Below are 27,184 nucleotides of genomic sequence, written 5' to 3' on the forward strand. Positions count from 1 at the left end.
TGTAGGATACCTGCAGGACAAAGCATGCAGTAGAGCAGGCGGGCTGCACACACAAACACAAACTTGCCAAACACACACACACACCCAAACACAAACTTGCCACACACACAAAAACACAAACTTGCCACACACAGCCACACACAGAAACACACACACACATACATACACAAACACACACACACACACACACACACACACACACACACACACACACACACACACACACACACACACACACACAAACACAGTGTAATTACTCCCAGTAGACTATGCTGGCCATGGGGAGGTATTTTATTATCATACCCAGCACACTCCCAGTGTGTCTCTTTCATCTATTGGCATTTTGCAATATGCAATCTTGACCTCACAAGCTGTTGTGTATGGACACCAACCTCCCATTCTTCTAGGCCAGTAATGAATAAATATGAATATTAATGAAGGTAACAGATTATTTTATTGTGGTACTAATGTGATACCAGACAGTGTGAAGAGAATTAGAATAAGAGTTTTTTTTTTTACTTTTACTGTCATAGCATAAACAACATCAAGGTTCACTTTAGAAATAAGGATCAACACTTTCAATTGCAAACCTTCAGGATGCTTTATAATTGGTTGCCCAATAAACTGAATACCATCGCATCAAATCAAACCTTTCAAACCTAAACAGAGGGGTCTGTTGGTATAAGTCTACGACTGGAAACCGTTTTTTTTTCCAGAACATAAAACATATAGATCCTCTAAACTGTAGGCTGAATTTCTTCTATATTTTTGTGTCTCGCTGCAGTCGGAGGACCGTTCCAGAATCCTAAAGAGACTATGCTCATGCCTCACCCGTCCGATGTGGCAGTTTGGATCAGCAATCTGGGAGCCATGGTGAGGGCTGGAATTGATCTCAAATGTGACTTGAAGGAGAGTTAAAGTACAGAAGCAGTCCCTTCGGCGCAGTAACGCCACCGTGCCTCTCTTAATAACCACAACAACCATTTACCACTGTTTTCTTCAAGGGATTGGGCTGGGTTGTCTGGCTCCACACCAAACATAGCGTTCCAAGACCGGAGGCCGGAAAAGATAAATGCTGCTGTTAAAGTTTATCAGACCGTAACTCCATTACTCACAAACGGTCGCCAAACACAGGTTTTTTGCAGAGATTTATTGCATATTTGTACGTACTTGAAACAGGACTGGCTCTTGTTGTTGTTGTTGTTGTTGTAGGCAGCTGTGTTTTTTTTCCAAAGCTATTTGCGATGAAGCAATTTTTCTCAGTTATTTTGAGACACTTGCGTTCAGAAATGTTGTTTTAGTCAAAGGGGTTGGTTCCTCTTGAACTCTTGGTAATTTGCTAAACCTCAGGATCGATTTTTGATGATGGGCTAATTTTAGAGTGATTTTAGTAATTTTAGAAAAGACACACCTATTGGGTGTGATTAGGCATTTCAGCCCATTTAAAAATCTGCCCTGAGCTGTGAATTTTTAGTTGGGAGTACCTGAAACCTAGACGTAGGATGGATTGATAAGCCTACCAGTTTCCATAGTCCACTGGGATTGTTTGTAGACTGATGGGTGGCAATAGCTCAGGAGGTAGAGTGGCTCCAGACGAGCTGGCTGTCGCCTTGCATGGCTGACACCGCCGTAGGTGTGTGAATGTGTACCTGAATGTGTGCATGAATGTGTGAATGTTAGGCAATATTGTAAAGCGCTTGGGTAAAAGCTCTATATAAATGCAGTCCATTTATGAACTATCCAGCATACCTCAATGAGGATCAATTGTGATGTCACCAAGTCGCCGGCCAGGGCAGATGTTAAAACGGCTTGCTGTGGCTAATCACATACCAACCGGTTTGTAAAATAGTGGCCCTTCAAAGCAAATATGGGGTACATTTGCACTTGACTGTTGACTGTGGAAAAGCAATTAGCTGATTCCACATGACATTTAGATTTGAGTGCTCACACTGTCATCCCTGGTAGGAAATTATTCAATCGTTCAGCGGGGAACCAGACTGAACAGAATCAAAGAGGTGTGTGTTTACAGCCAGAGCTTCCTCTTCCTGATCGCTGCTCTCTGGGGCAGCCCTGGAATCCGGCCTGGGGGGACGGACAGAGGACACGCCAAGGCCCAGTCCAGATAGCACTCAGATAACACGTAGACAAACACACCCTGGCACACACACACACACACACACACACACACACACACACACACACACAGTATATTATACAACTACCGCAATGCCTTACTGTAAAGCTGGATTGCCAACCACACACATCCATAGTGTGCATCCATAGACACTTTCCAAGCATTGAGCTCTCGCATGTGTCAGAGAGCCACGCTATAGAGGTAGTGTAGAATTTCCAACCCAAGCAGCAAACAGACAGTTGTAAGAAACACGAACACACACACACACACACACACACACACACACACACACACACACACACACACACACACACACACACACACACACACACACATATGCATTAAAAATACATACAGAGACCCTTCTCCACCCACCACAAATAACGTTTTTTTTTATTTTTTATCCCTGGTATTAAGATAAAGCTTCCTAAAAGTGCTGAGCAGGGGGGCAAATGCAATCCAACGCACATAAGCTTGTGTCAGCTGGTTACCGCCTCCCTAAGCATGATGGTTCTACTGGTTCTGGTCACCCAGCGGTGTCGCCCAGCCGGCCAGCCATGGAGCTACCTGGGCAAGGAACTCATTGGCTACAGCCCCTCGGAAAAAGCCCATTGGTTCTAGGCACAATGAGATCAGTGTGCTGCCTGGACGGAGCCTGGCTCTCCCTGAATACATGACTGTATATCTGGACCGTGCATGGCCATAGATAGAATGGGAAAAAACACACACACACACACACACACACACACACACACACACACACACACACTGTGTCAGTCATACCTGCAAACTAGTCACCTTTTGGCGAAATTCGCTGTTTTTAACTCAAAAAAGGACATTAACGTGAATCGTGTAGATCCGAAGAGTTTGGGGGGGGGGGGGGGCTTACTGACCGACTGACTGTCTAGTTTGTCCCTTTTTTCCAAAAACACACACAGACACACATACACACAAACATACGTGCGTGCAAATAATTCAGTGGTACAGAAACAAACACATGCAAAAACATATAAATAAAGATTTAGACACAGGCATTCACATGCAGAAACAAGTACACATAGGTGTGCAAACACCTCAAGTTCACACACACACACACACACACAAGATAATAAACATACATAAAAGTGCATGATATCAAAACAACATTAAAACAGACACATAAAACATAAAAGTTAAAAAGTACATCAGGTAGACACACACAGACACACAACACACACACACACACACACACACACACACACACACACACACACACACACACACACACACAAAGAACTCCTGTATAGTGGCATGCAGGGCACATCTCAGGTAGACACACACACACACACGCACACACACACACACACACACACACACACACACACACACAAACACACACACACAGTGCTGTGTGTGCACACACAGCACTCCTCTCTGGTGGCAGAGTGCGCGGTGCTGCTCTCGCTCACCAGCATGTCGGTCCGAGAGCACTGAGCTCCCGTGCAGCCGGGTCCTCTTAGTGCCGCCGTCAGGCTGAGTTAAGGCAGTCCGCCTGTCCTCATTCACACAGACAAGCAGCCAGAGCCCGCCACACAATCGCTCATTCAGCCAGACTCTCCCCGCTGCTGCGAGCATATGCTACAGAGACAGCTGCCTCTCACGCCCCCGCCTGCTGTGTGATGGGCTCCCTCCGCAGCCTCCCCGCGACGCCCGCCCGGGCCCATTAGTGTGGGTGGGGCGCGCCAGTCCGTATAAGTTGCTCTGTTTGTTTGGTCTTGTTTGTCTGTCTGGTGTGTGTGTGTCTGCGTGAGTTGGTAGCTATTTATTTCTGGCAAATGGATGTGTGTGTGTGTGTGTTTTTGTGTGTTATAAATACTGCATGTTAACTGTATATTGGGCGGAATCAGAGGGAATCTCTGTTTGTAGTTGAGATCGTTTTTTTATAAGTAATTCCCTTGACCGCTCAGGCTGTGTAAACACACACACACACACACACACACACACACACACAGACGGAAAGACCGTTTGGGACTGTGTCATGGAACGCTCCGCTTCAACTCACATGACATCAAAGGCCGTTTTATCCCCTGGATTTGACTGATATGAGAATCTCCTTGGGAATACTGGCTCTGTTGGAACCACAAGTCATGTTCATTTAACAGGATTTTTGTCTGGCTGGCATATTAGTGTGCCGCTTGAGGTCATATGACTTTCAGTTCTGCATGTCTTGAATTCAAACCAAATCAACAGCAGATATCCAATAACTTGCGCTCTATGCTCTTTTGTATTTCGAAGATGTCCAAGTATGGGACATTTCAAGGTGCTGGTGCTCATGGTTAGACAGCGGACATTGGGATTCAAACCCAGAACCAAAACTCAACCACCCCCGCCCCTCCCCCTCCCCCTCCCCGGATATTGCAAATTCAAATTGCAAATCCCACACCGAGAATGTTGGATAGCAGATGACAGTGTCATTCGATGACACTCTAAATTCCAATTAAACACAGAATCAACTATAAAATCGTACTCATCACCTACAAGGCCCTCAACAGCCTAGCCCCCCCCTACCTTGCCGACCTCCTCCATCACCACGCCCCCTCCCGATTCCTCAGGTCCAATTCTGCCAACCTGCTACAAGTTCCACGGACTGAGCGACGGACTTGGGGTGATCGGGCCTTCTCAGTTGCTGGCCCCACCCTTTGGAATTCACTCCCCTCCCACATCAGTCTCTCCAACCCTTTCTTCTTTCAAATCTGCCCTCAAAACATACCTTTTTTCACACTAGCCTTCCCCACCTAACTCCCACCTTATTCTTCATGTTTAACCTCTGTTTTTCTTTTATTCCTAGACTGTCTTACATAGTTTTGATAGGCCAATATGTAAAGCGTCTTAGAGTACCATATTAAGCGCTATATAAATTTCATTTATTATTATTATTATTATTATTAATGGAAGGCTCCTTCCAATACCATGATTATATTCATACTCCTAATGGGTGGTCCCACAAAGAAGACACTCTTACACTGGTAAGCAGTGTGTGCGTTCTTTCATTTCTTTCATCTTGCGTCTTGTGCCTCCCCAGCACCTTATACGACCTCAGTGGTTTAAGGAGGACTTGGAGCTACTTTGAAAGGTTATTTAGACTTGAGTTTGCATTGATTCTGGGGCTTTGCCTCCATTATCAACAATACGTCCTCCCCCCAGAGCTAAAAGAGGGAGATTCTTGGCCCAGGCACTGACCTTCATACAAACGAGAGAGGCCTCTTGAGAATGTGACCAATAGGATGGACACAGATGGACCTCATCTTAAGGACCACACGTCTCACCGTGCGGATTCACACGTACACACGTACACACATTCTCACTCTCTCACACACACACGCATGTGCTTGCCGACACAAGGCATGCACCCACTCTCACAAGAACAAAAACGGGACGAATCTGAGGTTGGCAACAGCTGTGTCCTTAGGACAACTGCTAAGAGACGAAAAACCAATAAAACACTGCGGGGGCAATCTAAGGTTTTATGGGATGTATGAGTCGAGGGAGTCACAATATGAACGACTGCCAGCAACAGTTTATTGCAATGTAGCAGAATTAAAAACAAAATAACAGATTTTTGTTAAACATCCCAGTAAATCCCTAGAAGCCATCCCACTTAATCCATAAAAAGAGCTATGCTGCTGTTGATGCGTGAGAGCCGCTCAGACTCGCTGAAACACAGCCATGTTCACATTTCAATATCATTTCAAAGCCTGTCAAACTTCCAAACCTTACAATGAGTGGCCATGGCTAAGTCCATCTTTTTTGACATGACACGACAAGGCAACGCAACCCCGCTACATGTGCCGCAACATAGCCCAGCACGCTGAACTATGACAGAAGAAACTTTCCATTTGCAATGCAGTATTTATGGGGTTGGTACCTACCCTGTTCTTCTGCAGCCGAAAGCAGTCCATGGTCCTATTTCAAAATCCTGCACACTGGGGCCATGAAATCATCCCTGCACAAGCAGTGTGTTTGTGTGTGTATGTGTGCGCTTAGCTGAGCAAGCATATATTACACCACCACATCCTGTACGCGCAAAACACGGACACACTTAGACACACACACAGAAAGTAATCCTTTGACTAGTCCGTAGGAGTAGAGCGTAGTGAAGCAGGCGTCCTGAATACGTTCTGCTAGTTCAGCGCGATTAGCTTAGCAAGGAAGTGAACTGATCTCTGTGGTTCCTCCTCATGGAGCCTTTGCCCTCATGGAACAGAAAGGAAAAACTTTGAGCAGACGCTGGGAAGAGACTGGGTGTGTGTTGGCTTGTGTTTTGGCATGTGTCTGTGTGTGTGTGTGTGTGTGTGTGTGTGTGTGTGTGTGTGTGTGTGTGTGTGTGTGTGTGTGTGTGTGTGTGTGTGTGTGTGTGTGTGTGTGTGTGCGTGCGAATGCTGCTGTGTGCCTGCACTCCGTATGCATTGAAGCAAAGTGTGGTTCCATGCTGGAACTTAGGGCAGCTGTTGCCACGCCGTTCACCCTAGCTGCCCCCCCTCCCCAAACACACATGTGTGGAGTTGTTGCCATGGAAACAGCAATCTCTCTCCTTCTCTCCTTCTGTCAGCCTAAGAGATCAGTAGTCAGTTTAAGAGATCAGAGGGCACAAATGTCTCCCTAAGATTCCCCTATTGGGCACGTACTCACATGTGCACGCAAACACACACACACACACACACACACACACACACACACACACACACACACACACACACACACACACACACACACACACACACACAAACACACACACACACACAGACCCTCAGAGTCAGAAAGCCTCAAATGTCACAGGGAAAGAAGGTAACCATGGAGGAGGTTAGTGTGTGTTTAGTGTTCCAGATAGCTGGCTCAGTTGCAATAAAGACACGGTAGGAGAACTAGACGGAGAGGACGGCCTGAAACACAGCACACACACAAAAACAATACGGTTCAGAGTAAGAGGGATAGAATGTACAGAGTACAAATGCACACCTATGCAAGGAATTGTGTTTGTGTGCGTGTTTACCATTTCCTGTGTCTGTATGTGGATTTATCTTTGTATCTTGTATTTACTGTGCATTTTAGTGTGTCTGCGACTGTCGGCATGTATGTGCACATGTGTGTGTGTATGCATGTGTGTCCTTAGATGCACGTGTGTGTGTGTGTGTGTGTGTGTGTGTGTGTGTGTGTGTGTGTGTGTCCGTGTGTGTGTGTGTGTGTGTGTGTGTGTGTGTGTGTGTGTGTGTGTGTGTGTGTGTGTGTGTGTGTGTGTGTGTGTGTGTGTGTGCATATGCATGTGTCCCCTTACCTCCACGGTCTCTGTGGAGGTCTGGCTGACAAGGGACTGCTCGCGGGGGTCCACCACCGCCACGTGGACCACCGCGCTGGGCTTCCTGTTGCTGCCAGATATCACCAGGTCACGACAAGCTAGGGAGGGGGAGAAGGGAGCCAGTCAAACGCATGTACAGCAGAGGGTACAACCAGAGAAGGATGGAGGGAGATGGAGGAGGGGATCTTCCTTGTAGCACCACTGGCCTAAAGCAGTCTAAAATGACCATTGAGGGGTTAAATCATGTCTACGGATATATGCTAAAGAAGTTAACAAAGAACTATAATGAAATCCTCTAGCCTATGTTTGTATGCATGATTTAACCGTAGACTGCTTTAAGCCTGCACTTGTATGATGTCATCTACTTGTATGTTTCCTGCCTCACATGTCTTGAATGCACTGTACTTGAACCTGGCAAATTAAATTCCTTAAGTGGAAATTAAGTTATTTGAATCGAATTGAGAAGCAGGGCGGGGCTGGGAAAAGTTGCTCAAGGACACCTACAGGTAAGGTTCAGAGGCAGGGGATTGAGCCAATTGCCCCTGTGGCCGGGAGTCGACCACCTTAGCAACTAAACTGTTCTGCACCCAGTTTTGTTCTGCTCACAAGAAATCAGACGAGAATATAAGCACTAGACACTTTGTACATATTCTGACCAAAAAACCCTCATAATGAGTTATGTTTAGCCAACATTAATACAATGTAATTTGCTACTCCCTATACATCCTAGGAAATATACATGGTATATTACGTCACATACATGCTTTTTACTGAAACATCTTTGAAGTAAAGCAAAGCATGGGACTTGAATGTCCTTTCTTACAAAGGTGTGAACATCACAGATGTCAGCCTGTATCACCAGTCAGCTTCAAAGAGCCAATAGTCAAGAGCACGTCCAGTCCTGGAATCTAAAGTAAAACGTGAGATGACCCACAAAATACTAGGTCCAGGAAATAACCTTCCCCCACAGACAAAATAAAGGCAGTCAAAGCAGTGTGAATAGTTTTACCTTGAATGCCTAGTTTAATGAAGTGCATGTCGGCAATTTCGCTGTGTGTCCATGAGACTGCGATTTATGAGCTTTTTAATTTGTACAAGCAGTCACCGGATCCTGTTATCGCTCATAGGACAGGAAGGCACATTTGCTTCCCACAATTCCTCAGAGGAAACCAACGTTTCCTGTCTATGGACAGACACACCCTAAATGGACTGGCCCAGATGTCTTATCATCAAAACTGGAACAATTATTATGATATCAGACCTTTTTTTCTTTTTAGGTTGTGAGGCAAGCCATAATTATTTAAATATGGAAGATAAGGCAAGCCAAAAGAAAATATAATACCAATTATTTTTTGATTTTTTTTATGTATATTTCAGTAAATAAGTAAAATATACGCTTTTTACATCTAAGTTATTATAACTAGTGAAAAACTAACTAGCCTGAATTTCCAAATATCTGATATTCGTTTGTAGAGTAGGAACTAAGTTGTGTCGGTAGAAACAAGATTGGACCGATGTGAGTGGAGCTTTAGGCTATTATCCTATGTGATATTGTCGTTTTCCTTACGAAATGAAAATATCAGTGTAGAACTTAAAAAATAAAAATGATGTGTTGATAAAAAAAAAATGTTGGTCTCCGGCTCCGAATCAAGCAGGGAAAGATATGCTGTGTGAATTGATTTTATACAAACGCTGGTATGGAAAACCAAACGAATATTCAAAGCTTGAAATGATGTATTCGGGCCAGCCCTGATAATAACAAGTAAAAATAGCACTGCAAAGCTTGGGTAAGGTTTGCATTGTAATTGATCCAAATACACAGACCAAACATACTTAACACAAAGATTTCCTGCTGCCAAGAAAGATGAAATAGATCCATTAAACATGGATAACATGGTGGCTGACTTTTCCCTTTCCAACCACCACTATACTGTTCTTGACATAACTGCAAAGATTCTAAAAACACCATATTTGATATAAATAAATGCTCAGTGGAGGAGCAGTCTTGAATGAAATGGTGACTGGAAAATTGTGGTGCGTGTGACTAAATAATGACATGCTGAGACAAATTGTGCAGCACACAACAGAGCGTGTATCTAGTCCAGTTCATTGCTTGCACCGGGCCCTCTTTAAAGGTCCCATGACATGAAAATCTCACTTTATGAGGTTTTCTAACGTAAATATGAGTTCCCCTAGCCTGCCTATGGTCCCCCAATGGCTAAAACTTGCGTTTGGTGTAAAACGAGCACTAGCTGTTCTGCTTGCCTTTGAAAAAACGGAGGCTCAAGTGCGCTGATTTGGAATGTCTGCATTCATGACGTCATCAGGAATCTCAGCTCCTCCCCTTACTCTGCCTGGCCCGCCCAGAGACGTTGGCCCGCCAATGAGACTCGACCGTGCGAGCGCCACGTGTGTGTGTGTGTGTGTGTGTGTGTGAATACACACACTGTAACGCAAGTGTTTCTTGTCGGTTCTTTGACGTGTCTTGTATTTCCACAACGAGACTGTTGTGGGGGTTATCTGAGCCATGGTTGAGAAGGAATTGGGGGAAAGGAACTTTGGCTTTGACTGGCTGAAGTACATGAACTGCGACATGCCGCCGGTTGCCACGAGGCACCATCGCCCGGCAGCGGGCAGCCGGCAGCAGGCAGCGCTCGGTTCAGTCGACTTCAGGTTGATGTGAAAGTGGAAGAACCAGAGACGTCGCAGAACCCGACAAAGTCGTTTGTGATTCATAATATCGTCTGGAGGCGCACACAGCTTTTGGCCGTGATAATATGTATTAAATGATATAGATTTCTATGTATTATATGATATTATTTAGATATAGAGCTCCAGGACTGTAACGCAAGTGTTGTACACTTCCTTGTTATTTGGATAACCGTTCTGTCGGACTCACGTCTCTGGTATTTCTACAACGAGACTCGTATTGGGGGTTATCTCAGCCAAGGTTGAGAATGAATTGGGGGGAAGGAACTTTGGCTTTGACTCCCTCAAGAACATGAACCACGACATTGAGGAGAAAGGGATTGTTGGCGGCGAATGTCTCCAGCTTGAGACCCGCTGAGGGACCACCGCCGGAGGCGGAGGTGCCTAAGCGCTGCCCGGCAACGATCCCTTTCTCCTCCTTGTCGCGGTTCAGTCTACTTCACATTGATGAGGACGTTGAAGAACCAGGAACGTCGGAGAACCCAACGCGGTCGTTTGAGATTCATAATATCGGCTCACACAGCTTTTGGCCGTTATAATATATATTATATGATATAGATATCTATGTAGGCTATATGATAATATTTAGATATAGAGCTCCAGGACTCCCGTGTGTTCTAGAATATTTACAGATCACGGCTAAAGGCTGTGTGCGCCTCGCCATTGCGATACATCCACTGTAAACAGAGCGCATGGTACCGTGGCTGCAAGCTGCTCAGGGCCACACCCCCACCCTCCTCCTTGACCCGCCTCGCTCCTCCTCATTTGCATTATAGCTACAGACACCAAAACAGCGCATTTGGGGGAAGCTCAATGTGCGACTGGCTCAGAGTGGCTGTAACTCTGCACCACGGCTGAATTTCAGGAACGTCTTTGAATACTGTGTTAGTTGCCCACTAATACCTATATTAAAGAATACATAAAATAGCATGTCATGGGACCTTTAAGAAAGTCCCAACCAGAGATATATTGGTGTAGAGAGGCCTACAACCTTACTCCACCAGATTTTTATACTATACTTATTGTTTATTCGATGGTGATGTGGTTACTGCTGGCTGTACAACAAACTGCATCTCGGGGATAATAAAGATATCCTTGATCCTTGGCTGTAGCGAAGACATACACACGTTGTGGTGTTTTCCATGTTATTTTATCTGCTAAATTGCATCTCACAAAATGTTGTGCTGAAACTCCCGTCTGGGCTTAATAAAGAACATCTTATCAGAATGGAATAAGCTAGAACAAAACACCATGAGGTCCAAAGGGTCAAATAACTAAATTTAAAATGAGCAGGAAAGCAGTGTAGGTAGCAGGTACCGATCCTCCAAATCAGATGGCTGTATCTTCAGAACACAACAGGGTCTGCAAAACCAATAATAAACCAAGTCCTCAACCCTGTTAGGCATATAGATTTGAATTTTGCCTTCAAAAATCCAGCCGCTGCATTAAAGAAAGAATTAACTTACTGAGGGAAGATAGTGTTAAACCAGAAAATGTGTAGGTTACAAGTTTGTGGATGTGTGAACAGTTGCAGATGAAAGACTTGTGTGGGTCTGTAAGTGTCTGCGGGTGTGTAGTTGCAGGTAAAGAACTCAGTACGTGTGTGTTTGTGTGTGTCAATGCTTTCTTCTGTAGTCACGCATACACATGTATGTCATGTATATGACACAGCAAATTGATGCAAAAAGAGCATATAGATGACTGCTATAACCAAACACAAGGAAGAGTAAATATGTGGATGGCAGCATGGGGGGCTTTAAGGGGGGTCTCTGAATCCTTTCAGATCTGCTGGCATCAGAGAATGACTACAAGAAAGTACAGCTCTGAAACATGCATTTAGAGACAGCACACACGCATACACACGCACACGCACACACACACACACACACACACACACACACACACACACACACACACACAAACAACCATGCCTGTTATCTCTCTCTTATGGCTATGAATGGTGCGTCCATATTTTTCCCTTTAAGATCGTTACGTTAGTTATTTGGGTTTTCAAAGGGACCTACGAGGTGTGTAATGGTTGCACAAAGGCTGCAGCTGAGGTGTGAATACAGAGACAGGACACATCTTAGCAATGCCAACACCACATTGATTCAGCTTTTTTTCCACACAAAATGTATGCATAAGTACAGGCTACACACAATTCCCCAGTGCCTTTGTTGTTTCTTAATTTCCATCTATTTAATCATTTATTTGTTCAACTCTCTTTCTGTAATCTCATCTCCATGTCTGTCGTCTTTTATATATACAGATAAAGGTATACATTTTAGCAACCTATATATATATAAAGACAACCACAAGCCTCTTCCTGCATGCAAACTCAGACACACACACACACACACGTGCGTGCTATGACTCAGTGTGAAGAGGAGTGACAAAGTGAATGAAACCTCCCTGAGGAAGTATCGTTGGACAGGGCCCGATCGGATTTATCACCCTAAGAAAGGGGAACCATCCATGCAGTGATTGAACCAGAACAGGCCATGCATTTCGTCCACACTACCGTGCTGTACCTTTGGGTTGGTTCTCAGGGTGGACGGGGGAGGGGGGCATGGGAGTGTAGGTGACCACGCTGAGGTCAGAGCTATTACGGCACGTTGGGTGGTGGCTGACAGACGCCATGACATGAGGGACGGGCCGATAGAGTCCCCTAGAGAAACACTCTGACTTTAGAGCGAGACATGGTGGACTGGGGTTGTAATTGAAAAGAGAGCAATAGAGCCAGAGAGCAAGAGGAAGAGAGAGAGAGAGAGAGAGAGAGAGAGAGAGAGAGAGAGAGAGAGAGAGAGAGAGAGCAAGAGAGCGAGAGAGAGAGAGAGAAAGAGAGAGATAGAGAGAGTGATAGAGTGAGAGAGTGAGAGAGAGAGAGAGAGAGAGAGAGAGAGAGAGAGAGAGAGAGAGAGAGAGAGAGAGAGAGAGAGAGAGAGCGAGAGAGAGAGAAAGGAAGAAAGAGAGAGAGGAAGATGAATGCTAGATGAATGAGTCTGATTTAAGATTATGGCGGTAAATATCTGGGGACTAAAAGAGCATGAAATCTGCATTGAGAAAAGTGACACACCAAAGAATAATTTGCCAAATCTGTATATTTAGAGTTTTTGGGGCGTTCATTTAGTGCTGAATTGTATGCCTTAGCTTAGGCACAAATTAATTCCTCAATAGGGTGACTTGGCATTTCAGGCAAATAACTTAATGACCAAGTTACGCCAAGTATGATCCCTGGGAACGATTCAACACCGCCTGTAATAATGTTTGCTGATCCTCGGTGGCGTCAATTACTACGGCTATTTATTTTGTGTGATTGGAATGTATTCGGCTCTTTCAAGATGCATTTACTGGAAAATTGTTTTAATGCAACAGGCTGTGACAACTTCCCAATTAATCAGAAAAACTGTTTAATTGAAAGGAGTCCCGGGGAGCTGCCACAGGGCGGAAATATCCGCTTTTCTCTGCAATATGTGGGTTCATTGTAGGTAATTATTCCAACCCCTCAATTAATTTGACACTATTATTTGCCCATGCCACAATTTTGAAACACCTGTTTGCTACTTCGGCTAATTATGCTGCATTCTTCTCTCATTCCTTCCTGCCCACCGTGCGTTCAATTTTTACTGAGACGATGCAGAAAAGCTGAAACAATACACTTCATAATAATGATGTTCGACCCTTGCTATTTAATAATAGTGCTCCTAGCGATACGCAATAAAGATAATGTTTTCATATTTAATTTGGTCAAGCTTGAAAACATCGCAATATCCTTGACAACTGTAACCACGGTTACGCTGATCATGGCGTTCAGTAGGCTATATTTGTCTACTCTATCTAATAATTTAATTTACAGTACAAGACAGAAAGCTCCCTGTGTGGTTGTGTTTAGGTGTGCGTGTGTGTGCGTGCGTGCGTGTGTGTCTGTGCAAATGCACACATATCAAATTTAATTGAGTGGGTTTTCAATGCTGCTGCACAAGTGTACATATTCATTAATGTCCTGTAAGTATTTCCATCCTCTGTACTATATTATTCTCTGTTAAAGAAGTGGCGCCAACTTATCGTATGGCCAACTCCACTGAAACAACCACTTGCTATATATCCATTGTGTGATAGTGTGTGATGGTGTGTGGCAGCGTGCACCGACTATCACAAAATACCTTCAGATGAGAGTTTTGTGGACCAAATAATTGTCTGCCATTCAGCCACCCCCTCCTAAGGCCCCTCGCTGACACCCTCTCACTCACTCCCTCCCCCTTTCCCGTCACCTAATGCCGCTGGGAGGGCCGTGTCTTATCAAGCGAGGGCCTCAAGGGCCCCTCTTCCAGGCTGTCTCATCCTTTTGGTGTCGTACAGCAGATTGATCAGAGAACTCGCACACTGGCAGGTGGGGCTTTGGTGCTTTCGGCCGACCGGAAATCGTCAACACGATGTCTTTGAGGCGAGCCTCTGTTAGCCTACTGTTAGCTTGCATTAGTTGAGTTTAATAATTCTAGGGGAAGTTAATTATGGAAAATAAAATAACAATAAAAGAGTAGCACACACAGAGTAACACGGCTCTTCAACCTAAGCTGTTGCGGAAAAACACTGTAAACATTTGTTACTACATATGAGAAAATAAGAGAAACCAGTTAAAGTATATAAGAATTAAAAGGCTGACCCGAATTGTGCAACATTGATCAGAAACACTTTATCAATGGTGTCATAAGGAATAAATTGTTCATATTTAATCCTAGACATGTTCATAAATCATCTAAATGTTCTTAAATGGTGATCCACTGGACAGATAGTAAATTGGATTAGTAGGAACCAAAACTAGTTTGAACCAAAATGGCTCCCAACGCATGTTCTCATTATTTTTTCCTACCAATGTGCGCAGCACTTCTCCTCCGATGCCTTTCTTCAAGTTGATGAGCTGATGTCCTTTCATGGATATCATCGAAAGTCACTCAAAATCATAGAGACAAGTATACAAAGTAGTAAATACTTAACATGACAGACACTCACCGATGTTGAACTCCACACGGGGGAACTTGGGACTGAACAGCACTCCTTCAGACACAGATAGAGATGGATGAGAGAGAGTGGTGGTTGTGGTGGTTGTGGTGGCGGTTGTAGAAAGAGAGAGAGAGAGAGAGAGAGAGAGAGAGAGAGAGAGAGAGAGAGAGAGAGAGAGAGAGAGAGAGAGAGAGAGAGAACAGGGGAAAGAACACAAACAATGTTACAAATAATAACAAATTACCCAGCTATAACTTGCTTTGACATTTTATGGAACCCTTTGGAAGACGGTTCAAAAAGGTGAAGCTATGGCACGGAGCATGCAGACGAGACAATGTGTTAAAATGCAGACATAAATTCTCTGTGGAGATAGCATCTTAATAGCAGTAGGTGTGCGTCAGAGGGCTCCCAAAACGTCACAGTGATTGATGGAGCTGCTTCACTTTAGATTATGCAAATATCCAGCACCCAGACCCTTTTGTCCGAATGCACCGTATGTCAGAACAAGACTTGGTATGTATCCATCGCTTTGCCCCCCCCAGCGCTTATGCTTTGGCGATTAGCCGGGAACTGTCTCTGGTTTGCCGCATTCCATAATAACGCCATCCGTCCCGCATTACCATACACCACAGGCATGGAGCATATATATATTACACACACAAACACACACGGGCATAAGCTACATGCAGATGAAAAACGCTTAGCCACACACAGCCACCTGCGCAGAGATTGGCCCCACACCTGGCGTTGGTCACTTATCTCTGTCTCTGTCAGCCGGGGTGCTGGCAGTACACAATCAGTCTCTACAAGGCTCATCAGCCTCCCTAATGGGCCATGGATGCTGGATGGTCGCTGGCGTATGGTGTCTCCTTGTGGCATTAGGTATACGTGTCACTTAAAATCCCCCGATCCTTCATAGGGATCCTTTATATGGATGAGGACGCAGTGATGTTGAATATGTTAGCGGTGAGGTCTCACCGCTTTGGCCTAAGTTTTTTTAGGAAAGAAAAGGTCGCACACAGGATTTGTTCAAAGGTCTAACTGCCAAGTGCTTGGTCAGTTGGGTTGAACTTTCCGATTAGGGCAGAAGAAAACGATCAAAGGACAATCTGTCTGCTTTTAACATCTGTATATTTCGGATTAAATACAGAGATCCCAGAGATCATTAGGCATTCAAATGATGAATGACGAAGATAACATGGATTCTCCCAGACAGGATTTCTCTTTCTTTCCAAGCCATTCCTTTTTACTAATGAAAATACAGATTTTTGACCTCAAAAATATTTTCTTACATTTCCCTCCCTCTTGGTCACTAAGGTGAAAACACTGCTTGGGGTTGCCTGAGAATCGTAGTTGTTTCCTTGCTTGTTGAGTGTGCTAGGCTGGAGATCAGTGTATTGCATTCATCTAGTGAAGTCAAAATTCAAGTATGGATGAGTCTGTGGGTCCTGCCTGGTTCAGGTCCTATCTTGTCATAATTCTTTTGAATAAAAGCGTGATCACAGCAGTCTTACTGGCAAAGTGTTCTGGGCAAGAAAATAGAGACTAGCTAGATCTGAATGTCGCACTCAGAAATATGTTAAAATTCCACTTTTATTAAGTCTGTTTTAACTTTTATACATGTTGATCTGGTAGTTGGGCAGCTTCTGTAGAAAAACAGAAACAAGTCTCAAAACATGAAAGTTAGAGGAAAGTTTATGTCTCCTACCTCTACCAAGCGAGAGAACATCAGGCTCTGTGGTGTCTCCTACCTCTACCAAGTGAGAGAACATCAGGCTATATGTCTACCTCTTATAAGTAAGAGTCACTTTATAGAAACAGGCAGTTTTATTAGAACACTCCGCACACTCTGCAAGGTGAAGGTTTGGCTTCCCCAGGAGGGGCTCGCATTTATCTCTTCTCCTATTGGGTTCTTGAATGACTGTGTTGGAGCTTTTGATGCCATTTATTTTAATAGCTTACACACAGTAATCATTTAGTATTACTTATTGTCAACCTCTATTACCGCAGCGGTTTAGTGTGCGTCTGTTTGAGCTGCCCCCTTTATTTGTCTGTGTTCTATCTTGATGGTTATAATGAATTTGGTTTGCTAATTTAATACTGCTATATATTGTATTGCAGTGCACCGTATTTTCTGTGACCACCGCTGTGATCGGGGACAATAAAAGATTGACTCTAACCTACCTTAATCTCACAAGAAAAATGGGACGCGGGGCTGGAAACAGTTCCTTTAAGGATGGTTTATAGGGCGTGGGTCAAGTGTAGAGGGCATAGGTTGGATGTGTTTTTGTTAGCTCAGCAAGAGCGGGCAGGCAAGGTTGAACGGAAGCTGTGTTAGCTTTCTTCACCAGGGGCACACGATGTCTCAGTATGATGTGTGGGTCTGATAATACTTTCAATAGCCGAATTACCGGTAGTCTCAGATCTCGTTTGTTTTGCAAAGGATTCAATGAACTTTTTGGCAGAAAAGAAAGAGCTAAATGTAATGGTCTCAGAAAGGACTTTCGGGGATGTACACATTCCAAAACAAAATAAGATATTTACTTTGGTTTTGCAAACAACCGATTGGCTTGACCAAAGGAACCAGGTATTGCTAGTTAAATTATTTATTCATCATATATTTATCATATCATATATTTTTAGCAATAAACAGAGCCAAGGATGAACACTTGTGATTTGAGGGATCACATTGATCGTTAGAGACCATATATCTGTGTTTGCAGGACACATGTTGCTAATTTGAGAGCACCAATTAGCAATTTGGATACTGACCAATTTAAATATAAAATCATGCATGACAGAATAAATTATAACAGAGCCTATGTAAATGTGCAACATAGTCTCATTGATCATCATCATCATCATCATCATCAAATAGGGACTCCCAGGCAAAATAAATGGCATCATTAGTTGACAGGTACATTTTGATGTGTTTACTATTTAGCGCTTTAGCAGATGCTTTTATCCAAAGTAACTTGCGTTGTTCTCAACATATAAACACAATCTTGTCATACTTAACTATGCTGTGAATAGTAGCCATAAAGTTGTAGACAGCTGAAGAATCATATAAATGATGGGAGATAGCCGCTTATTTTCACATTCCAAAATGGACTAAATCCAAAATCGGAAAATAATGATGTGCAGCGTTTTGCAGAAGTGGCAAAATTTGACATCGACCTCATGAGGCCGTGCTAAAATATCTGCTTTACAAGAATGGGGGAAAATCTGCAATAAAAAAATATACATGTGCTGTACCTTCTGAGAATTATTTACCACTTCCTGTAGGTTCTTTAGCGTGAAATTGTATGCATCTGAAAACAAATTAAATTCAGTCCAAATGCTAAATTGAAAGAAATTCAAGGATAAACAAACAAACTAAACGATGCAAATCATTGGAAATAGTCAAGACACTCTTGAGAGCCAATCATCTCGAAATCCCAAATGTATCTCAATGTGTGCACTACACACCAGCGGCGAAGCTATGCAATTTTCATGCAATCTTCTGAGGTCTGTAAACAGGTGCTGCATAGGCCCTGGATACATAGACGCATGGAATCTGTTTACAGACATGATGAAATGAGCATGCAGTCACACACACACACGACACTCAAAACACACACACACACACACACACACACACATGCTTATTCCACACATGTACGGTGGCCTGTTTTCACTTTCATCTCATCATCATCTCATCGTCATCGTCATTGACATCATCATCATCATCGTGTGCCTCCGGGGGTATATCGCCTCATGTCAGAGCCACTAAAGCTTCCCGTGAGTGTGATGAAACTATAACAAGGCTGGATATCACATTTGGTGGGAGCTACAGAGAGCCCTTCAGCAAAGTGGGATCAGGCGGAGGCAGCTGTTTGCGTCCTGTTTGTAGTGCGAGCGTTATCATGAGGGACTGTCACTTGTCACCAACGCAGCCCTCTTACCTCTATCCATCTCCATATGTGACATCTAGAGCAACATCATCTGGAGCGAGGGGGTGAGCATGAAACACATGCATAATAATAGGGCGCAGGACGGATGGAAGAAGGAGGAGGGTTAGATGGTGAAGATGATGGTAATGAGGATGATGATGATGATGGAGAAGGATAAAGGGAAGAAGAAAAGAAAATGATGAATAATGGAGATAAACAAACAAAGTGCAAATAGTCTAAAGATGTCCTGGTTATGACATCAACAAGTAGAAGGCCTGGAGTGTAAATAGTGTGAACATGAACCTCACTATGTCATTCGCTGTTTTTATTATCTCTGTTCAGGCTTGTGGAGTCTGCAGGAAGCTGTGCCAGCTGCCACAACCCAGCCCATGAGCAATGATGGAAAAAAGTGTGTTGCCCAACTCGGCAACACACCACCTGTGACATAAGCACAATCAGGGCATTTCTCCCGGGTGTCTTAGATTTCAGCTAATGGATGGACCTGCAGACATATTAAACACTCGCTGTTTACCTAGCTACGGCCCAAAACCCAACCACATAAAGAATATATATATATATATATATATATATATATATATATATATATATATATATATATATATACACCTGCATGCCAAAGAAATGTGAAAAGACAAACAAATTAATAAGAAAAAAACGTTTCACTACGAAGGACACGGCATGAAGCATGAGCAACCCTCCACCCTAATTATGATGTTTAGCCATTACAGCAGTGTGGGCGAACGACATGAACCACCACCTCCTCCACCACCACCCCAACCCACCCCCTTCATATCCATCCAGCTGTCGCCTGGCTGGTGACGCACTCGGGTCACCCACCTCCAGCACTGCGATGAGTGTTGGAGGGAGAAAGTGGCACAGGTGCAGTGTTTATAATCAATAACGGCTGGCATCATGAATATGGTAATATGAGCCCAGCCAGGGAGCAAGCCAGCCAGGTAGGCTGGGAGGCACTCGCTTGCTTGAGGCACTACCAGTCATAACCCCATGAGGGGACCCAAAGCAAATGAGGTGTGCGTTCCCGTGCTTTAGCGCAGTTTAATATGGCTCTGCAAAATAAGAGCATGGCCCATGCACGCCTCCGATAATATATCACCCCACTGTCTGTGCTGGTGGCAGGGGAGGGGGCTGCAGGTGGTCACATAGGAATATGACGAGGGAAGAGGAGGGCAAGTAATTTATGAGCAGGCGGGGAAGATTAGGGCATTTCTCAGAGGGGACAAAGTTCATTAATTCTCAGGAGCCTTGGCGGTCTGCTGCTATGCAGACGGTCATTTAACCCTCTCCTGCCTTACCCAACCATGTGTTCATACACACAGGTTTGCACACACAAATTCCAAGTCTCAGTCACTCAGACATGAACAAATAAAACTATTAAATCCATATGTAGCAAGTGTTACACAAATAAATAGCAAGGCAGAGGAAAGGTGGGCTGTACAAGGGGATTGCTGCAAATTCCCACCAGATGGAAGATAATGGCAGGAAAAGGTCACCACCTAGCATGACTGAGATACCCATTGCATCCAATCTTAACTGACCTGAAGATACCAATATGATTACCAAAACAAGAGCTTAGATACATACTCATGGCCATACAGAGTCAATGCAAAGCATTTTCCTAATCACCGCTGCATATCCTTCCATGAATAAATATTACATGTAAAAATTCTAAGAGCCAGGGAATCCTCCCTGCTGTTTATCTTTAGAATAACATTTACCTTTAACTTCGGACAGATACCATCAATAATTCATCGCTCTCTGGCCTAGTTCACTGTCCGTGGGGTTTCAGGTTTTTTCTACTTTCTTTTCTTTCAGTTGGTAGGGACTCCATCTAAACCAACCACCCCCTTTTCCTCTGTTAACCCCGGCTTTAGCTATTCCTTCTCATGGGTCCAGTAGGAATATGAGGGTCTTGGTGCCTCCATTTCAGGCCACCATCCACGCCCCCCCAGCCACCCCAGCCCCCCCAGCCTATCCTCTAGGATAGGAGTTTCACTTTCAGTTCAGCTCGGAACCACATGCGTTTCTTCAGCCAATGATGATTCAATCAAACCTTCCCCCCTCACCGCCACCCTACCCCGACCAGCGTGTGCTAAAAACACCTCTAACTCGATTGATGCTAGCTGGGATGAGGCCTCCCATTAAGGTAAAGTGGTGCTGAATGGGAGAGTGAGTTATCGTGACACCGGCGCTGCCCTGGGAGAATGAGAGGGGACAGATGGTTTTGTTTGCTGGTGTTTAATGAAGTGTTATGAATCATTAGGGTGTGTGTAGAAACAGGGCTCCCGTCGGTTCATACAGCCGGCAGGTTGGGATGACCAGGGTTAAGGACGGGCGTTGTGAAGGTAAGGGGATGATTCAGCCATTTATTTTTTGCGATTAACCAGTGTCCGAAATCAACTTTTTGGCTCAGCTGCCCAGGTGACTGGTAGATGAACTTCCTTTTTGTGTCACATATACACTCGATACATTACATTTCATTGCGATAATAGGTTTTTATGATGAATACAAACTAGTGCTGTCAAGCGATTGAAATATTTAATTGCGATTCACTGCATTAATGTCATAGTTAACTCGCGATTAATCACACATTTTGTTCTATTCTAAATATCCCTTGATTTCGTGCTGTCAGCCTTTTAGTGAGATCAGAGAGTGTTGATACGGACAGTAATAAAATATATTTGTTAAGATGGATATAAGAAGAGGATATATGAATTCAACCCGGTCCCCTTGACATCGGGTGCATGACAGTGGTAGAACTACCGTAAAACTTCAATAGCCCAGGCTTTTATTTGTTTCAATCACTGAACTTTCGAACAAAACTCTTGCTCAGCAAAGATGGGAAATACTATGCCATTTATTATTTAAACCAGTATGAATATTCCTACCGTACGTAGGCCTATACACATTACCAGGCTATCGAATAACGCCTTCACACACACACACACACACACACACACACACACACACACACACACACACACACACACACACACACACACACACACACACACACACACACACACAGACGGTGGCGGAGTGGTAATCGGGAGAGTCGGGAGAATTCCCGATGGGCCGTTAACGTTTCGGGGCTGTCGGGCTGATTACTGCGGGATAACAATATTGCGTTTATAAAATTTCCTTGCAGAGCCGTCCGGCAGCCTAAGCTGTGCGCCCGCAACCTCTCACTCACTCAACAAAACAGCAGCAACAACTGTCAACGTCGCAACCAAGTCGATTTTGTCTAGAGGGGAGTAACTGAGCGGCCTCTCCCGAAGTGGTACAGTCCAAGTGGGCCTTGAACTGCGATTGGTCAGAAAGACGTAACAGCTAATGACAACATTGAACTCTCGTGCAGGCTCAAACAGTGACACACAAACACACACACACTTTTAAGGAGTTTTTCACCCGCTCCGTATCCTTGCTTGCCCCAACAAATTTGTGCGGCCTGCTTCTTGTTTCGTTTCCAGTGTAGCTAGATCCAGTATGGTGTTGTAGTTTTTAGTTGTTGCTAGACAACAGGTGAAAAAACTACAACGTTTGCCAAGCCAAAAGAGCGTTAATCGCGCTATAAAAGAATTAACGCCGTTAAAATTGGTTTGCGTTAACGCCGTTAATAACGTGTTAAACTGACGGCACTAATACAAACATATAAAAGAGGCTGTAAAATTTGCGCTACTTTATTTGGTGGAAAGGTTAGACGACAATAAATTCATTACAGAATTGATATTTATTTTATGGCTTGACTGCAAGTCTTTTAAATGTTTATTTTTCGATAAGAAATTAGTTTACACACTAAAGTGTTGGTTAATGCTTCATTTACAAGTCATTTAGTCTTGTAGAGGCTATTTTAACAATAAGTTACGCCCACCAATTTATTTATTTACCTTATATTTCGGTCTCCCCTCTATGTCCCACAATAGTATTCTCTCATTTAAAATGTATTTGAATGTTGATGTCGGATTCTGCATATCCATACATTGCCTGTTAATGTAGAAACAAAGTTATTTGCAGTCTCTTCGATCTTGCAAAGCTTGAGCACTCCGCTCAACTACCTCAGCAGCACACATGGAGCCGGCATCACAAGAACAAGAAAAGGTCTCACAAAAAAGTCACAACTCTTCTCTGTTTCAGCACGGCAATGGTGGAATGAGCTACCTGTCGATGTCAGGACTGCAAAGTCGCTCACAAGCTTCCTCAAGAGACTAAAGACTCACTTGTTCAGAGTTCACCTGGACTCTAAAAGCCTCCCTCATTACCCCCCACCACCCTTTCTCCCCCTATACTCTCCTAAAAACACCCCTCGTACGCACTTAATGTATGTTGGATGTCCTGGCACTTAAAAATAGTACTTACGTGAAGCATCTTATCCTAGCTATCTTTGTTTTATGCAGGGAATGGGTCAACCTGGCAATTGTAAGTGCTTGGCATTTGTTTTATGAACATCCTTAATGTACCAACAGCTATATATTTTTGTTTCTCTTTCTTCTGAGAAATGTAATTATTGTAAGATAAAAGCATCTGCCAAATGGCCTAAATGTAAAGCTAGATGTAGGGCTTTAGGTACAAGGTTAACTAATAAATCCGTAAAGTAAAAAAAAATCTCATCTTAATCCAGGAAACTAGAAACCTTTATGAATATCTCGCTATTGAAAAAATATTTGTAAACCCACCGATGTTGGTGTGTTGAAAACCAAAAGAAGCAGATTACACGGAGCGGATTGCTAGACCTTGCCATAAATTTAGTCAGAAAAAAAGCCGGCCGGAATATCTCGCCCTAATCTGCCGTTTAGCCGACAGCCAGGGTTTATGAAGAACTCTGATATAGCACATTTAACAGACCCGATATTTTTTGGATCACTATCAATGATTAGTATTGTCAACGAAGGGGACGTGCAACAAATTTGGGATGCTTGCACCATGAGTGGAGGAGGATGATCGTCGCGCAACGGCAGCCAGAGTTTGTGCTGTTCGGACTGGAAGTCGGTCGAAGATACTGCGTTTTGGTTGTGGCCGATCCGCAACTTTAAGGGTAAGAATTGATGGTAGGTTCCCTCCCTTACAAGAAATGTACTTGACGAGTATGAACGGCATTTCGCTTCCTCTTTTCCCTTGGCTTAACTAAAAGTTTGCCACGCCTTTGACAGCTTTGTGCGCCCCCAGTCGCCAAAAAGTTACCTTACTTTTGGAGACCTGCTTACGCAGTTTCTATATCTGTACTAACTATGACAACTCTGAGTTGTCATAGTTAGTACAGATAGTTGAAATTAGAGTTCTATCCCCATTGACTTCCATTATAAAAAATAGCTTGGCGAGCACCTGCAACAGCGATGATCTGTGACTACCACATTACCCAAGGGGGATGTCCTTGATGTGCCCACCAAATTATAGGTCCTTAGGGTTCAAGGTTTTCCAAAACTTTCAAGGTACAGCTTATTCCATCTCGACAGTCCTTACGGGTCCTTGTGGCAAAAAGGTTCAGCATGTCAAATAACACCCAGATAACAAGTTTCAGAATTCCTACCTCCTTACTTCCTGTCTACAAATGTCATATTATTTATTCAGCATGTATCTCCCAAAAAACACTTTGTAACTGAGTGCATTGAAATTTCACCTTAAAAAATACACAAAATGGACAAAAAGGAAATGATAAATCAAAAATAATGTACAGAATATGTACCCAGTTGTTCTGCACTTTCTATAAAACATTTAATGAAAAAAATAGAAAATCACAATCAAAATCGATTAATCGCTTAGCCCTGATCTCAGATGTTTACGTTTGGAGTGGTTGATTTTAGCTTTTTCCCCATTCACTTTCAATATTAGTAATATTATAAAAATGTATAATAAGAAAAGTCTGCAATAGTTGGTAGTAGACGTGCACTGCATTAACATTTTTGGAGGTTTGGTAGAAATAACTCCAAAACTGTAGGAGTAGATAATTACCCAAAATTGGCGGAAGAAAATAATAGGACACATGATAACAATAGTGTGGCTTTCTTTGCAACCACACTAATAACAGAGTTCTGTCCACTCTAACTGGCTGTGCAACTGGGTTGTGAACTAGCAGAGCTCAGCTGTGGGTGGTGGTCTAACTCTGAGGGGTTTCTTGAGTGCCAAGAGTAAGATTCTGGTAAACAAAGAGCGAGGTATGGGCTGGCCAGGATTTTTTTCTGTAGAATATATCACTTATAGCATGTGGTTTTACTGGTAACAAAATGGAAACCGCTATCAATCAATATTGACTACAGTAGGGGTGGGGAACGTACAGCCCGCGGGCCGGATACGGCCCACCAAAGCCTTTCATCCGGCCCACGGAGGCAAGAAAAAAAAAAGCATATAGCCTAGCCTACAATATAGTTATACAAGCATAAGTGACAACTTTTGAACGAAATTAATTAAGCAGAAACAAGTTAATTTCCTTTTTGTTTACCTTGGAATGTTGAGGGTCATTTCTAAATCTAACCATTGACGGCTAGCATGGCATCCGCCAAGAAAGAAAGGTTGATAATGAATGTTGTGTTTTTCAAGAAAAATTGACTGATGATTACTTCTGTGTTGAAGTAAAGGGCCTGCTAGTTTGCTTTGTGTGTGGAGAATCGCTCGCTGTTATGAAAAAGACCAACCTGGAACGTCCTTACAGTACTAAACATGCTAGGCTAAGTGAATTGCAGGGGTAGTTACGAAAGGACAAAATAAACGCAACCAAACAAGCAGCTTTCACCAGTACAAATGTAGAGAGAGAAAACGTTGTGCATGCAAGTTATGTGGTGAATGAGTTATTTTTATAGGCCCAAAAAAAGTGCGGCCCCGGAAACAAAACATACAAAAATTGATACGGCCCCTTGATGTCAAAAATGTTCCCAACCCCTGGACTACAGATATGTCCAGGTTATTTAAAGCTACGAGCTAGTTGAAATGTTTCACGTTGTGACTTTAAGAAGCAGGTAGGGTACAGGTACCTTGCTCAACAATGCCTACAGGTTGGTTACTACTGGTTTTGGGTGTTGTGGATTTAACCTAATGCCTTTCAGCTGGGAGTCCAACCCCCTTAACACTACACTTACCCACCCCCATTTTTCCCAATGCAAAAGGTTTTTGAAACGTGTTGTCAACACTCAAAGTAACACAAAACAAAGTTGAGGATTGTTTGGAAAAGAACATGCGTGGGAAGATTCACCTGCACCCAAAGTAAGGTCACAGTAGATTGTTTCCACTGTTATGCCAAATAAACAAATTCACCCACTGATAAGGACAGCTATTGTCAACCTGTCCTTTGTGCCAGGTGTAGCAATTATGTGCTCTGAGCTCAACTGGTACCGCCCAGGATGATTCAATAGGGAAGATGAATATGAATGTATTGGTGTGAACGTGTGTCCATGATGTGTTGAAAGATAATACAGGATGTTTTATATCAAAATGCTGATGTAAAAAAAACTGTATACAATAACAGCTGTCAAAAGACAACATTGTACAATGCAGTAGTGACCAAAAGCGAGTAAGCTATCCATAGTGGGGTATAGTGTCAGATACATGTTATTAATAAAAATAAAGGGGTTCAACATATTGCTCAAGGATGCCTCCTGCAGACCTTGGGGCTATAATGCAGTACCTTTCCAGCCGGGAGTCACCCAGGCCATTCATCTAACCTTCAGCTCCAGTCTTTGTAAAGCTCCATTGACTGATTCTGAAGCGAGTTGGATAATGGCTGAGACATTTGCATGTTCAAGCACTGCATGTTTTCAGAGAAGACTGGGTGGCAACAACCCCTACAGCTTATTTCATTAGCATTCTCTTGCCACACATGGGCAGTGGGATATGGAGTATTTTCTGCTCAACTCATTTTCAGCTCAACTCATGAAAGCCAACACATATACACAGGCACAAACACTGCCATACAACAATCAATAAATATGGGTTGACTGGTTCGCTCAAATGATGAACATAGGAGTGTCCTATTTCAAGACTTTTTTGTCACGTTAAATTGTGTTTTATTACTTTAGCAAACAAAACAGTCTAAGAATACTGTGTGAACAT

At 43.4% G+C, this 27,184-nt stretch overlaps 1 protein-coding gene across 6 annotated transcripts in view; it reads right to left on the reverse strand.

Moving 5' to 3' along the window:
- Positions 1-27,184, reverse strand: part of inpp4b (inositol polyphosphate-4-phosphatase type II B) — a 138,219-nt gene that overhangs the window by 110,030 nt on the left and 1,005 nt on the right. For 3 of the 6 annotated variants that reach the window (XM_030352558.1, XM_030352560.1, XM_030352557.1), the window contains exons 2-3: positions 15,186-15,230; positions 7,446-7,564 (exon numbers count right to left, since the gene is read on the reverse strand). In XM_030352558.1, the coding sequence (XP_030208418.1) occupies positions 7,446-7,564; positions 15,186-15,230 (164 nt within the window). Of the gene's footprint in view, positions 1-831; positions 1,000-3,582; positions 3,760-6,042; positions 6,412-7,445; positions 7,565-15,185; positions 15,231-27,184 lie in introns of those variants that run through there. The other 3 variants (XM_030352561.1, XM_030352562.1, XM_030352559.1) reach the window with 3 other exon arrangements.

The sequence above is a fragment of the Gadus morhua genome, chromosome 3 (assembly GCF_902167405.1).
Source record: "Gadus morhua chromosome 3, gadMor3.0, whole genome shotgun sequence".
Lineage (NCBI taxonomy): Eukaryota > Metazoa > Chordata > Actinopteri > Gadiformes > Gadidae > Gadus > Gadus morhua.